Here is a 15,511-nt window from a genome sequence, read left to right on the forward strand (position 1 = left end):
TGTTCCAAAAACCGGTATTTTTTGCCGCTCCGTCACAACCCTAAATAGTGTGATTTGTAAAGGCATGGCAACACAAACATGCTATAGACAAATAAATTTGTCATAGACAAGAAATTTATGAGCCGTCAAGTCAAGTCAACGAGAGTCGTCAAATTCTATAGTGCTTGTACATATTTTCAGTTTTCCGCCAAAGTCCAGTCATCTATCTATATTTGCCAAAATGGCAGAAGGCCAGGATGATCCCAAAAAAATTACAATCACAGTGAAAACCCCAAAAGAAAAACAACAAGTGGATATCGAAGAAGATGCCGACATTAGAAAAGTAAGTACGCCACCATCGGAAACCTTACTCATGGCGTAATAACACAGATATTGCATACGCAATCAGTGACGACATTTATTCAATCATTAGGCAACGGGAGTGTAATTTGTGGTGATGATTTCAGTTGAAGGAAGCGCTCGGACCGCGGTTCGGAGCGGAACCGGAGCAGCTATGTCTTATCTTTGCCGGAAAGATCATGAACGATGCCGACACGCTGAAGCAGCACAACATCAAGGACGGGCTGACAGTCCACCTCGTGATCAAGACGCCGCCGCGGCCCGAGCCGGAGGGCGGCCCGCGCCGACCCCCAGGTAACCAATCAACTGACGTGTATACAACACTATACCTACCTATTCAATATATGCTATGTCACCTTGTCATGTTTTTAATTATTGTGTTTACCAGTATAACAAATTATAATTTCAGCTGATATTGGAGCTACCCCATTTGGATTGAACTCATTAGGAGGTTTAGCTGGACTTGAGAGCTTGGGTCTTGGACAGAGCACTTTTATGGACTTACAGGTAAAGTATTATTTCTGACTAGAAATAATGCCCTTGAACTTACAGTGTGAAATAAAGTTAAAACATAAATAAATAGTACAATCAAATTGTGAATGACCAAAATATTTAAATAGTAAGACCAAGCGGTTAATGAGAATAACAATACATAATCAGGTTTCATATTAATGACTCTAAATTAATAGTGTGAAACATCCAAAAATGCAACACATTCTATTACAACATCAATATATTAGCATTAATTGCTTTGATGATCAGTCTGGCCTAGTGGGTAGTCAAACATCAAACATTTATTCAGCAAATAGGCCAGGGTCCGAATCTCGGTAAGGGCATTTATTTGTGTGATGAGCACAGATATTTGTTCCAGAGTCATGGATCTTTTCTATGTATTTAAGTATTTGTATATAAGTGGGTCCACACAAAGCGAACGAGGCAATTTCCTCGCGCATAAACCGGCCAGTGTAGACGTGCTTCAGTCGAGGCAACGGGCTCAGGCGAGGAAAACGCGCCCGCCTTTTTGTGTTCCTCGCGCGTATGCTCATTCTCACTCTGATTCTGACAAACATTTAAAATTATCAAAATGAACATTAATCGTACAAAAAAAACAAGTGCAGTGATATACACGCTTTCAGCTGCTAGTGTATTAAACAATATAATATAATATAATAAAAACAAATGTTCAAGTAGTTCAACAGATTGTAATATACAATGGACATGGAACATTATTAGTATAAGAAGTAATACCATTTCCTAATCTTCCTGATTGCAAATACGTGTAAAATCTGTTTATGAAAGTGTGTTATCTTGATACAAGTATATTTACTTGCAAGGAGGACTTCAAGTCTGATGGCTTTATAACTGTATAATGTTTACCCTAATAAACTCTCTCTCCATTTTTTTCCTTTTTAGGGTTCTGTACTCAAAGGATCAAACGGGACCCTATTACTAGACTCCGCGGTCTGTCCGTCTATCTGTCACCAGGCTATATCTCATGAACCGTGATAATAAGCCAGTTGAAATTTTTACAGATTATCTATTTCTGTTATAACAACAAATACTAAAAACAGAATAACATAAATAAGGGGGCTCCCATACAAAAGAGTCATTTTTTAATAATGGTACAGAACCCTTCGTGCGCGAGTCTGACTCGCACTTGGCCGGTTTTAATTTATATATAACAAAAATTCAACCACATAAGAACTAGCACTACTAGCAGTGTAAATGTTTTCAATGTTGGACCACCTAGGTTTTCAATTCTTAAGCGCTAAAACATTCTAAGCATACACTAGTCCAACTTTTTACCAGCTAAATTTGGAATTCATCAGTTTCATCATAGAAGAAACATCAATTCACTAGCATCCCAACATTTTAAGCAGTGTTCAACTGAAGTTCCGGGATTGGCAAGTTTCAGCAAAAAATCATGTTTCGGCCAATGGTTCGGTTTTGGCAAAAAACAGCAAACAATCTGGTTTCGGTCAGACACTACCATAGAAGTTTAATTTCAGGCCCGCATGCAACAAGAGCTCCTATCCAACCCTGACATGCTGCGCCAGGTGCTGGACAACCCGCTGGTCCAGCAGATGATGAATGATCCCGAGAACATGCGCACGCTCATCACCTCCAACCCGCAGATGCAAGACCTTATGGCTGTAAGTTTAGAAGCTGTAAAAATAACCCTAGGGTGCTCATGCTATAAGCATTTTGACGCCTGTGGCGGCGAAAAAACTGGGATTTCTTAAACATTGTACATTTGTCACGATATTTTTGTAATTGTTACTTTTTCTAATAGTTTTATATTTATTTTATCACTAATTGATTACAAAGAGATTAAACAAAAAATTATGATAAGTATGAGCGGAAAAATGCTCTCGACCCGTGAAGGCACACTAATTTAGGTTTAAACATGATGATGATGATGATGGTATCCTGTTATGCCTCATCAGGGATATAGGGCTCTCAGAAGGGATTTCCATATTTCACGATCCAGCGCGGCCTACTCCAGCTCCGCCTAGCCAGGCTAACTGATACAGCCTCCTTTTCCACTGTGCGCCTCCAGGTGGTACGTGGGCGACTTTGTCCCCTTTTTCCGGGAATTTTCCAAGTTAGCCCTTGCTTGGATAGGTGGTTCTTTGGCCTTCGTAAAACATGTAAACATACTACTTAATACAATCACGTTTCATACAATTGTCCGCATAATATGCCAATCAACACTGGTCTCAGCTACTCCTTTTCATACATTTTTTCACAGTAAATATGCTTTTCCGCGCGTTTTTGGCGTGGTCTCTTCAGAATCTTCTTAAGTGGGTTTAACTGTAAAATAAGATTGTAAAGAGTCCCAGCAAACAGGAAAAGTTTTTTAAACGGAAAAAAATATATTTAATATGATTTCAATGACTCAGGGAACAATTTCTAATCTCATAAGGCCCAGGTACTTCCCATAGTAAACTATATAGTAATGTATTATGTATTTTCTTATTTATTTATTGTTCATATTATAAATTGCTTTCTAACTGAGGCAGTTAGAAACAACAATATATTTGATGTACAGTGTCACAGTGATAATCATATCAGAGGCGTAGAAAATAGTACATAAATCAAATTCCTTGACTGTATATTGTTGGCTAGGAATATTCAGATATCTTAGATTGGTCCTTGAGAATACCACTGTCCACTCATGTACACTTTCTTTTAAATTACAAGCTTTTTATTAACTTGCAATGTACCTATGTATGTAGGAGTCAAATCTTGCAAGTTAAATTTCAACCACTTCCTGACTTCCAATGAAGCTGAAAATTTGCATACATATGTAAGTCGGATGACAGTGCAATATTATGGTATCATTGAGCTGTTCTGATGATGCAGACAGAAGATAGCCATAGGAACTCTGTGATAAAACAACGCAACCCAATTGAGTTTGGCGTTTTTAGAATTGTCTTGATGAGTATTAGTTGCCTGTGTAAAGATTTAGAATTCTCTTGATGAGTATTAGTTGCTAATGGAGAGAAAAGTACAGTCAGCGATAAATGCTTGTACCAAAAATGAAATGTCTGCCAGAAACTTATTAAAAATCTGTTGTGAATAAATTGAACACATCTAATAGTATAGATAGAGTTTAGCAAAACAAATTGTCAAAAAAATACTGACAAAAGGTGTTTTGATTTGAATGGTATTCTGCTGGGTAAGAGTTGTAATATTTTGGTCTTAAATTATATGATAATAAGTTTAGAAAAAATGGCATTGTTTGCTAATGATTAAAATGAGTGTTTTCGGATGGTTGTCAGAATAGAATAACTACTCAATTAAAAATCATCACCATTTATAACCCTACCACTTAAGCCATTCAGCGCTAATGACGACACGTCATTTTGCCTCTACGAAACATTTCCGCTACATACTGGGAAACCCATGTTATCGGCTATGACATGACATAACACTACGACCGTAGCTCAGCGGTGAATATGTTAACCATGTTGGCTAATAAGGCAATTTTGTGGTGGTTCCTTATTAAAAATAACCTTAGTTTGAGACTCGGCCTTTTTTTAAATCAACTCAGTTAAAAAGTAGGACAGATGCATTGGAGTAAATTTGGACATCAAGCATTTTGCATGAGGCAAACTAGAAGCAATTATAACTCTCAGAAACACTTATCAAACACCTTGATAAGTGTTGTATTGCAGTACTAAGTGCTTTTATTTCAATCGATATTTTCGATTTTCGAGATTACGCCGCTTACAATCTTCTTGCTTCAAACGTGCGCCCAAATTGACCGAATGCGCTCGCTTTACATTCGCGTTCTGCTTTTCATTCTGTGACAGGCCTTATACCGTGCTGCTTGTGTTTAAAATCGATTAGCGCAACGAGCTTAGGTTCTGTGGCCGAGACACGACTAGCCGCGAGCCGAGCGGCTCGTCCCGAGCCACGAGGCGAGAGTGTTAATCTGCAGTAATGAGTGAGAAGTGCATGCATGCATGAGAGCACTGTGCACGTTTCCTACCGCAAAAAATGCCAGAACGATTTGTACGGTAAGATATCGCTTGGGCTCCTCCCGTCCGACGTGTCGGAAGCCGGTGTTGCTCGAAGGGCAAACATTTTAAACACATCAGCCAATCAATCTGGTTTTGTACTAAAATGATAGTTGTGGTAGGGTAGTAAATTAGCCAATCAAACTCTCATTTTACTGGGACTTAATAACACGCTTATTATAGTTAACTTGGCAGTGCCATATATTGTAAGGTCATACTTCACGTAAAACTTGGCGGACAACTGAGTGGACAGGCTGTAATTTATAATTAGGTTAGTAAATGGGATATAAATGTGCACAGAGGAACCCGGAGATCAGCCACATGCTGAACAACCCCGAGCTGCTGCGGCAGACCATGGAGCTGGCGCGCAACCCCGCCATGCTGCAGGAGCTCATGCGCTCCCACGACCGCGCGCTATCCAACCTCGAGAGTATCCCGGGTACGTATTGTCTCGCTGGAGCCTTCCATGAAGTTGTCTAGCGTTACCCCGTACAAACACGAATTTTCTGAAGATTTGCAGGTAAGTATAAGAGTCTCTTATACAAGTCTCTTTTTCTGTGACAAATGGTCAAAAATATGCCCAAATAATAATCATCGAGTTTAAACGCCGAAAAATAATAATAATCGAAATATAAAATGCGTTGGGTCAGCCGTGGAATGCTTCCGCTGTTCAAGTAGGTTGTTCGCATATGTGTGTAAATCCGCATTTAAACAGTGTATGAACTTGCATGTGGTTTTCGTCATATACCGACCATTGTGATATTAGATCGATTAAGAAATTTTAGTCCTAGTAATTAAATAGTCTGAAACCTATCAAAAATTTCATTGAATTCCATCTACCTAAATGTGGCTCGATTGCCCATTTTCGAAGAAGGGAAGATTTGGAAACGAACAATATGTAACATAGAAATCCCGAGTACGGCAAGTACCGAAAAAGGGGTTAGAGAATTTCTCTTGAATATAGTGGAAGTCAGCCATACCATATATGCCTGCCTTTTGTATTAGTTGGGTTATATCCGCTAACGTCATCGATCGTTTGTTCGACTATTTGCCTCTTACATATTCAAGGACCGAGAGGCAATTAGACGAACGTACGATCGAAGATGTTGAAGACTTTCTGATCTTAACTTGGCCTTGTTTAACTATATTAGTTTTCTTGTCTTGACTTAGGTTAAGTAAGCCAATCGATGCAATTTTAGCAATCTGCTTCCAATTTGAACCTGCCATTTTCGCGATATCTGGCGAGATCATTATATATCTTCGCACTAACCTGAGAAAAATACAAGGCGTAGTATTTTTGTGAATTTAAGTTTTAGAGCGAGATTTTTAATAATTTTCGTGTATTTTAGGAGGTTACAACGCATTGCAACGCATGTACCGCGACATACAAGAACCCATGCTGAATGCTGCCAGTAGTATGGCCGGAAACCCGTTCTCGGGGCTAGTGGATAATTCGGGTAAGTAGTCTGTACAGGACATAGAGAAATAAGTATGCCTAGAGTGCTCACGCCATACAAGGATTTCCTTTATAATAATAAGTTCTATGTGAGGTGTCGTATACTTTTAAGCTTGAATCTTATCATAAATCGATTTGTAAAACTTATTTATTATAAATGGGTTTTTACCGCATGGAGTTAGATGGATAAAACAAAAAAGCGGCCAAGTGCGAGTCGGACTCGCTCATGAAGGGTTCCGTACCATTTATGACGTATTAAAAAAAACTACTTAATAGATTTCGTTCAAACCAATTTTCGGTGGAAGTTTGCATGGTAATGTACATCATATATATTTTTTTAGTTTTATCATTCTCTTATTTTAGAAGTTACAGGGGTGGGCGGGGGACACATTTTACCACTTTGGAAGTGTCTCTCGCGCAAACTATTCAGTTTAGATAAAAATGATATTAGAAACCTCAATATAATTTTTGAAGACCTATCCATAGATACCCCACACGTATGGGTTTGATGAAAACTTTTGAGTTTCAGTTCTAAGTATGAGGAACCCCCAAAATTTATTTTTGTATGAAAATCTTAATGCGGTTCACAGATTACATCTATTATACTTACCAAGTTTCGACAGACCAAGTATCAGTTCTTATAGTTTCGGAAAAAAGTGGCTGTGACATACGGACGGACAGACAGACAGACAGACATGACGAATCCATAAGGGTTCCGTTTTTTGCCATTTGGCTACGGAACCCTAAAAACTAACCTACATAGCGTTAGCAAGTTCCCTGCCATCCAACGATTGCCCACATTAGATCTAACAACATTAAAAAACCCCTCAAAACACAACACTACATTTTATAAAACGTTTGTAAACTTTGTATCAGACGGCACCAACCCGCAACAAGGCGCCGAGAACCGCCAGCCGCTGCCGAACCCGTGGCAGCGCGGCGGCGGCGGCGGCGGCGGCGGCGGCGGCGCGGGGCGGCGCGGGCGGCGCCGGCTCCGGGCCCGGCCTCATCAACACGCCGGGCATGCAGTCGCTGCTGCAGCAGATGTCCGAGAACCCGCGCCTCGTGCAGTCCATGCTGTCGGCGCCCTACACCAACAGCATGCTGCAGGCGCTCGCCGCCGACCCCGACATGGCCAGCCGGCTCATCAACCAGGTCAGTGGCTTCGTCGACCGTCTCCTACGGGGTCCAGACCGTATGTCACCCGGCGAAACGTTAATCGCTTTAATTCGCTAAATTTTCACGAGTCGAGTGACAGTCCGGTCCATTGTGACTTTTGGTTGGTGCAACTTAAACTGGCCTAAAAACAAGAACAAATGAAATGGATCATAGCTGCGATAGAAAATGCATTTTATCGACAAAATCGATACATCAATTACTGCCATTAAAGTATGCAAAACTGTGATACAAACAAAATGTATTTTTCCTTTATTCTAAGCTTTGTGATATCGTTTGCTGGCTTTTCTGCTTAATACAAAATAAAATTGTAATTTCTTGATACTTTTCATCAGGCTACGTAATATCAACCGGGTTCACTGGGTATGATACATGAAAATGTGATACAGTAATCAAGGCCTAATTTCTGTAATTGTGCTATTTCTGGACCTGAACGCACGAATTATAGAATAAATATTCTATTGGGAAACCTTAATACTTCCAACACACAGAACATGGTAAAAATCTATAAAGGTGAATATCGAAATTGATAAGTATAAATATATTGTTTATTTTTCTAGAACCCCATGTTCGCGAACAACCCCCAACTCCAAGAGCAGATGCGAACTATGATGCCCCAGATGCTCGCCCAGCTACAGAACCCTGAGATGCAGCAGATGATGTCTAATCCTCAGGTAAGTTCATACATGACAACAGATACATTCATTAGACGCATGCACCGTTTTTCTCACTACGCCGTCGCCGTCAAATGATTGGCGCAAAATGGAAGTGACCCTCAGTGGTAGTTGACTTCGAAAGAGTGATTGCATATTAAAGATATCACATTTTCTGGATAATATATACAAAATGTAACTTGTAAAAATGTCATTACTTATTCTCAACGTAATTTTGGCAATGAAAAGGAAAGCAAAAATATTCCACTATTGACCCCTGAGGTGATGTTGACTTCATCACTTAGTGGTGGTACAGGGAATATTTATTTCCTAAATTGTTGTTCCTAGTAACTAAACGTAATTTAAACATTCTTGCAGGCCCTGAACGCGCTGCTGCAGATTCAGCAGGGCATGGAGCAGCTGCGCACGGCGGCGCCCAGCCTCGTCAACAACCTGGGGCTCGGCGTGGGCGCCGCCACCGCCGCGCCCGCCGCGCCGCCGCCGCCGTCCACACCCGCGCCGCAAGCGCGCCAGCAGCAGAACGAGGAGCTCTTCTCGCAGGTACTGACGGCCTTGTTACAGCCTCGTCAACAACCTGGGGCTCGGCGTGGGCGCCGCCACCGCCGCGCCCGCCGCGCCGCCGCCGCCGTCCACACCCGCGCCGCAAGCGCGCCAGCAGCAGAACGAGGAGCTCTTCTCGCAGGTACTGACGGCCTTGTTACAGCCTCGTCAACAACCTGGGGCTCGGCGTGGGCGCCGCCACCGCCGCGCCCGCCGCGCCGCCGCCGCCGTCCACACCCGCGCCGCAAGCGCGCCAGCAGCAGAACGAGGAGCTCTTCTCGCAGGTACTGACGGCCTTGTTACAGCCTCGTCAACAACCTGGGGCTCGGCGTGGGCGCCGCCACCGCCGCGCCCGCCGCGCCGCCGCCGCCGTCCACACCCGCGCCGCAAGCGCGCCAGCAGCAGAACGAGGAGCTCTTCTCGCAGGTACTGACGGCCTTGTTACAGCCTCGTCAACAACCTGGGGCTCGGCGTGGGCGCCGCCACCGCCGCGCCCGCCGCGCCGCCGCCGCCGTCCACACCCGCGCCGCAAGCGCGCCAGCAGCAGAACGAGGAGCTCTTCTCGCAGGTACTGACGGCCTTGTTACAGCCTCGTCAACAACCTGGGGCTCGGCGTGGGCGCCGCCACCGCCGCGCCCGCCGCGCCGCCGCCGCCGTCCACACCCGCGCCGCAAGCGCGCCAGCAGCAGAACGAGGAGCTCTTCTCGCAGGTACTGACGGCCTTGTTACAGCCTCGTCAACAACCTGGGGCTCGGCGTGGGCGCCGCCACCGCCGCGCCCGCCGCGCCGCCGCCGCCGTCCACACCCGCGCCGCAAGCGCGCCAGCAGCAGAACGAGGAGCTCTTCTCGCAGGTACTGACGGCCTTGTTACAGCCTCGTCAACAACCTGGGGCTCGGCGTGGGCGCCGCCACCGCCGCGCCCGCCGCGCCGCCGCCGCCGTCCACACCCGCGCCGCAAGCGCGCCAGCAGCAGAACGAGGAGCTCTTCTCGCAGGTACTGACGGCCTTGTTACAGCCTCGTCAACAACCTGGGGCTCGGCGTGGGCGCCGCCACCGCCGCGCCCGCCGCGCCGCCGCCGCCGTCCACACCCGCGCCGCAAGCGCGCCAGCAGCAGAACGAGGAGCTCTTCTCGCAGGTACTGACGGCCTTGTTACAGCCTCGTCAACAACCTGGGGCTCGGCGTGGGCGCCGCCACCGCCGCGCCCGCCGCGCCGCCGCCGCCGTCCACACCCGCGCCGCAAGCGCGCCAGCAGCAGAACGAGGAGCTCTTCTCGCAGGTACTGACGGCCTTGTTACAGCCTCGTCAACAACCTGGGGCTCGGCGTGGGCGCCGCCACCGCCGCGCCCGCCGCGCCGCCGCCGCCGTCCACACCCGCGCCGCAAGCGCGCCAGCAGCAGAACGAGGAGCTCTTCTCGCAGGTACTGACGGCCTTGTTACAGCCTCGTCAACAACCTGGGGCTCGGCGTGGGCGCCGCCACCGCCGCGCCCGCCGCGCCGCCGCCGCCGTCCACACCCGCGCCGCAAGCGCGCCAGCAGCAGAACGAGGAGCTCTTCTCGCAGGTACTGACGGCCTTGTTACAGCCTCGTCAACAACCTGGGGCTCGGCGTGGGCGCCGCCACCGCCGCGCCCGCCGCGCCGCCGCCGCCGTCCACACCCGCGCCGCAAGCGCGCCAGCAGCAGAACGAGGAGCTCTTCTCGCAGGTACTGACGGCCTTGTTACAGCCTCGTCAACAACCTGGGGCTCGGCGTGGGCGCCGCCACCGCCGCGCCCGCCGCGCCGCCGCCGCCGTCCACACCCGCGCCGCAAGCGCGCCAGCAGCAGAACGAGGAGCTCTTCTCGCAGGTACTGACGGCCTTGTTACAGCCTCGTCAACAACCTGGGGCTCGGCGTGGGCGCCGCCACCGCCGCGCCCGCCGCGCCGCCGCCGCCGTCCACACCCGCGCCGCAAGCGCGCCAGCAGCAGAACGAGGAGCTCTTCTCGCAGGTACTGACGGCCTTGTTACAGCCTCGTCAACAACCTGGGGCTCGGCGTGGGCGCCGCCACCGCCGCGCCCGCCGCGCCGCCGCCGCCGTCCACACCCGCGCCGCAAGCGCGCCAGCAGCAGAACGAGGAGCTCTTCTCGCAGGTACATACCTAACTGCTAAACGCCCTTACAATTTGGGCCGCATGTAATGCATTGTTACTCGTAACTTTCGTTAGACTGTGCAATATGAAGCAAGAGGGAAGAGTAAGTTGTCAAGCATTAGCATTTCATATGCCAGTGACCATAACGTGTAGCACCGCACAACGCCTTATTTTGCACTGGCGTTTGCCAGCGACTTTGGATGTGTGCAAATTGTTGCTATGTATCTCCATCAAAATCTGGATTTTTTAAATATTCTTTGACTCACATTTACATATACGTGTGGTGTTGTTACAGTTCATGCAGCGGATGGTAGCCGCCATGGCCAACAACCAGAACAACTCTTCGCAGCCTCCCGAGCAGCGGTACTCGCAGCAGCTTGAGCAACTAGCAGCCATGGGCTTCCTCAACAGGGAGGCAAATCTGCAAGGTTTGTATACAGAGAGTAGAGCTCTTGTACTCTAATGTACGAATTTACAAGTGCAACAGAGAGGCAACACGTCGAACGTGGTTCGCAGTAGGGCGCTTCTGGGCGGTATCTCAAAAACAAATGAACGTGAAAATGGAACTTTCAGGTTAAGATTTTAAGATACAAATTTGCATTCAATTTTCATTGAAGTCTGCTATTTATCTTAGCAGGCCAAAGTTGATGTGGCTTATTTGTGTAAGTTAAAACGAGAAGCACTTAGCCTCTAGTTTCACCACCAGCTCATTTTAGCCAATGAGTAATATTGGTATGTCAGGAATTCCAAAAGCCATAGAGGCGTAGAGGCCCTGGGTCTTTACACGTCAACATTGTTTACCTTTTTTTCTAATGCTAAAAAACAAACAAACTATTAGTATTTTTTGAAGTGACACAGTTTCCTAGAAGCCAGCCAGACTGTTGAAACAATGGCGTTTTTATAATTATTATTCGTTTTCAGCTCTAATCGCAACATTCGGCGACGTGAACGCGGCCGTGGAGAGGCTACTGGCGCTGGGGCAGCTGTCCATGAGCTAACACCGCGGCGCCCGCACGCACACACACACGTAGGCCGCGTATACATACAGCATACAGCTGCTCTCCTGGTACCAGCCACGCAGTTACAGTGCGACATAAAAGAGTAGAAAATAAATGAGGGCGCCACTTTCTTCGTAACTCACATTTTTGACGTAAAATGCATAAACATGGCAACAATTTTGTATGTAAATTGTTTAGTTCCATTTCATTTCTACTCTTTCATGTCGCACTGTAACAATGTAGACGATGGTGCCTGTAACTACCTGTAGAGTGTATAAAAGCGTGGTAATAAAACTCTTACGCATGACATGTGTTAAGATATAATCATTGCAAAATCGGTGCAAACTTAGCGTAGGATGGTATGCCACCTGTCCAATTTATTGGTCCAATGTGTATTTGCATCTCACATTTTACTTAATGAGAGAGTGAGACGCAATGCACATTAGACAAAGAAATTGGACATGTGGAATACCATCCGTAGACAGACTAGTCCAGTCAACGAAAATTGAATCCACTAGATACCATCACGCGACAACATTTGGCTTGTGCATAGTCTTTGACAGATAGTGTTGCCTTATAATAGTTATAATTTAAGGGGTTCAACTTTCCTTAGCCACATTATTTTGAAATGAGATGAGTGACTTGATTTATTTATTTTCGAAGGAATAGAGTTGATGTTCAGGTAATTTCAGTTTCAAACACAAGATACGACTTTCATTGTCCTCTTTGAAGTTTTAGTTTTTTAGATGGTAAACTGCTCTCACCTGACATGGTTGGTACGGTTTGAGAGTGTGTCCCTAGGCTTCTGTATAATAAATCTTTTGCAAGAATTAATGCAACATTGTTTAAAATATACAGCAACCAATGTAAACTGCTTCCATATTTTGACACTGAACCATAATTATTAGTCTCATGCCTAACTTTGAATGTCTTTAATGTTTTTGTTGTTTTGGCGACGAATACTATATTGAGAACAGTTCCACGCTAGTACCAGGAGAGCGGCCATTGGTATTTGCACTATTTTTTATTTACATTGTGGTGGAAGTTGTGTGATTCTATTTATCAATATGGCTAGAAATGGCTCTATCGAAACACTCGAAAATGTTGGGATAATTTTATAAAGACAAAGTCGGTTTATATAGAGTTGCCGACTGAGCATAAGTGATACGGGGCATTTAGTAGAGGTAGCGAGTGTTAAGGCTCTTGAGAATGAAGATGACTGCTCGATATTTCTATAGTGCCATTTTGAAGCAGAGGTTTGTCGGGCGTGCCGCAGCGCGCGAGGCTTGACTGCAGAGACCGTCAAGTACATGTAAATGTGTCTATGCAACTGTATAGGTGTTTCCTATATCGCAACTAAAATTCATTCCTTCTTGTTTTTTAGTTTATAAAGGAAATTGTTAAAAATAGGAATTTCATAAATATTATAGAAAAACGTCCGTTGTTTTCTGTGTTCTATGATACCCCAAAGAAATATAGAAATATTTCTGAGGTATAATTTATATAATAGTGGTTTATGTTATTTTATTTCTTCAACGATTAAATATAATTTTTCAGTTGCGTTAAGTAAATCTGTTTATGTAAATATTTTCCTTTGAAAAAGTAAATAGATAAGGAAGCGCAATTCAGCAATAATGGATGTGTCTACACATATGTGTCTGTTTCTATCGTAGCATCTATTTTATTATTCATGTTTGTATTGTTTTCGTTTGATCGTGAATTACAGTTTGTCACAAATTTATATTGGGGCTAGAGGTTGGTTTCAAATAAATTCGCGGCGCCATATTTACTAAAATACTTACCCCCTTATTCATAAACGTGTACTAAAGTTACGATGCTGCTAATCATCGTTGTCCCTTTCCGACGTATTGGTATGATGGAAAGGGACAAACGATGATTAGCAGCATCGTAACTTTCGTACACGTTTATGAATAAGGGGGTTAGTGAAAACTAATCACGCCATTTGTCTTAAATGGTGTGCTGTAAAGAGTCCCTTTTCGCTTGTCCATTGCCTTCATTTACCTGAGATATCCTTCAATCGTTGTGGTGGTAAACTATTTTATAAGAGTTTAGCTTTTTGTAGCCTATGATAATACTTTAATATTATTTTGTAGTGGTTTTATAGCGAATTCATTAAATTTAAGTTGTAAAAAGTATAGAAGAGTACTGTTGCTCAGTTTGTGGGGAGTGTGTTAAATTACCCAGAATTATATTTAAAAATGAATTTATTAGTCACTTCAGTATACGCATTATATGTCCACGATCACCCTGACTATATTTATTACTAAAAAATGCGGATTTGGTTTATACTATGATGTAATGTAACCACACTTGACTATAATAAAACAGTAATCAGGATCTATGAAAATTTTACACCATGAAAAATTACTGCAGTAATTTAAAATACTGTAATTGGCTTTTGTTATGAGTAACAAGTTGTAAGTTTTTAAAATATGCTTATACGATTTATTTAGCTCGGAATGTGTAGATCCGTTAATTCACGATAGTGCGTCCAACACTTTATGATGGTACAATTTGGTCCTGTTTTTTACAGAACGTACGAGCCTTCGTGAATTAATGTATCTAAATATTTAATAATGTTGCTTGCAAGTGACGTAGAGCGGGGGCCCGTTTCATGAGAGTGTTGTTCTCATGCTCTGAAAGTAGGTCGTTGTTCTAAAAAGTGTCCAGAAAACGATACGATTTCTGCTCTAGCGCACTGTACTTTCTAAGTACGTTTTTTCTCTTTTTTTTACTTTAAGCAATTAAAATTTAGGTTTTAAATGGATTTGTTGTACAATTTCCATTCTGATAATTAACTCCCCATTCCATAAATAACGATAATTTGACCTAAGTTGTGAATTGAAAGTACACTCAAGAAATACTACTGCAGTTTATATTTAGCCGCGTTTTAAAGCAAATGTATTTTACTTTCCTCGTATTCGAAATGAAAAGTAGAGTGTTTAACTCGGGTGAAAAGCACCATTTCAAAAGTTTGAAATGGGTGCCTTTTATCCCTTGGTTAACAATCTACTATTAACACCTTCATTAGAAATATACAAATAATCTTCCATGAAACGGGCCGCAGCCAGGGTACATTGGCGAGTTTTACGCGAACGCCAACGCACGGCAGTGTTGGCCGAATTGCAATTAACCATTATAAATTGAACCTCAACCGTAACGGACGGTTACAGTTTATGGTTCAATTTGTACCTAATGGTTATTGGCCAATAATGGTTAATTGCATTAACGTTTCGGCCAACACTGACGCACGGTAACGTGCGCGCGTAAAATGCCTCATGTCAGCTCTTAATGTTTTCAATGCAAAAAAACGCGCGTATAATGTCTAGATTGCTAGAAATGTCTGAAATCGTATGATATGAACATATGAATCTGGGTGTAACAATATTATTATGTGACAGAATGCAATTATTATTAACAAAGTAAATTACTGATTGTTTTATTTTACCCTCCAAAACATTCTTAGCATTATTAAAATACCTATCTTTAGACTTGAGTAAATGCCTACCTTGAGTAAAATTTGTTTATTATTTTGTGAAAAAATCGAAAATAGTCAACCGTGATCAGAGTAAAGAGCGAGTTTGTTACAATGCCAGCGAGAAAACGGTTTACTAAGTGTGAAATATGTGGCAAGCGAGCCACTCGAGAAAAT

General features: G+C 44.0%; 1 protein-coding gene across 1 annotated transcript; it reads left to right on the forward strand.

Annotated features, from left to right (window-relative positions):
* The first annotated feature begins 92 nt into the window (after positions 1-92).
* On the forward strand, positions 93-15,289 carry LOC133527059 (ubiquilin-1-like). Its single transcript, XM_061863948.1, is given in 12 exon segments — positions 93-322; positions 447-633; positions 749-846; positions 2,349-2,492; positions 5,166-5,304; positions 6,215-6,322; positions 7,198-7,292; positions 7,294-7,476; positions 8,058-8,171; positions 8,529-10,841; positions 11,136-11,268; positions 11,762-15,289. Coding segments are annotated over 10 exon segments (1,644 nt in total). The 5' UTR covers positions 93-220; the 3' UTR covers positions 9,003-10,841; positions 11,136-11,268; positions 11,762-15,289.
* Positions 15,290-15,511: the final 222 nt, after the last annotated feature.

The sequence above is a fragment of the Cydia pomonella genome, chromosome 17, assembly GCF_033807575.1.
Source record: "Cydia pomonella isolate Wapato2018A chromosome 17, ilCydPomo1, whole genome shotgun sequence".
In the NCBI taxonomy this organism is placed as follows: Eukaryota; Metazoa; Arthropoda; class Insecta; order Lepidoptera; family Tortricidae; genus Cydia; species Cydia pomonella.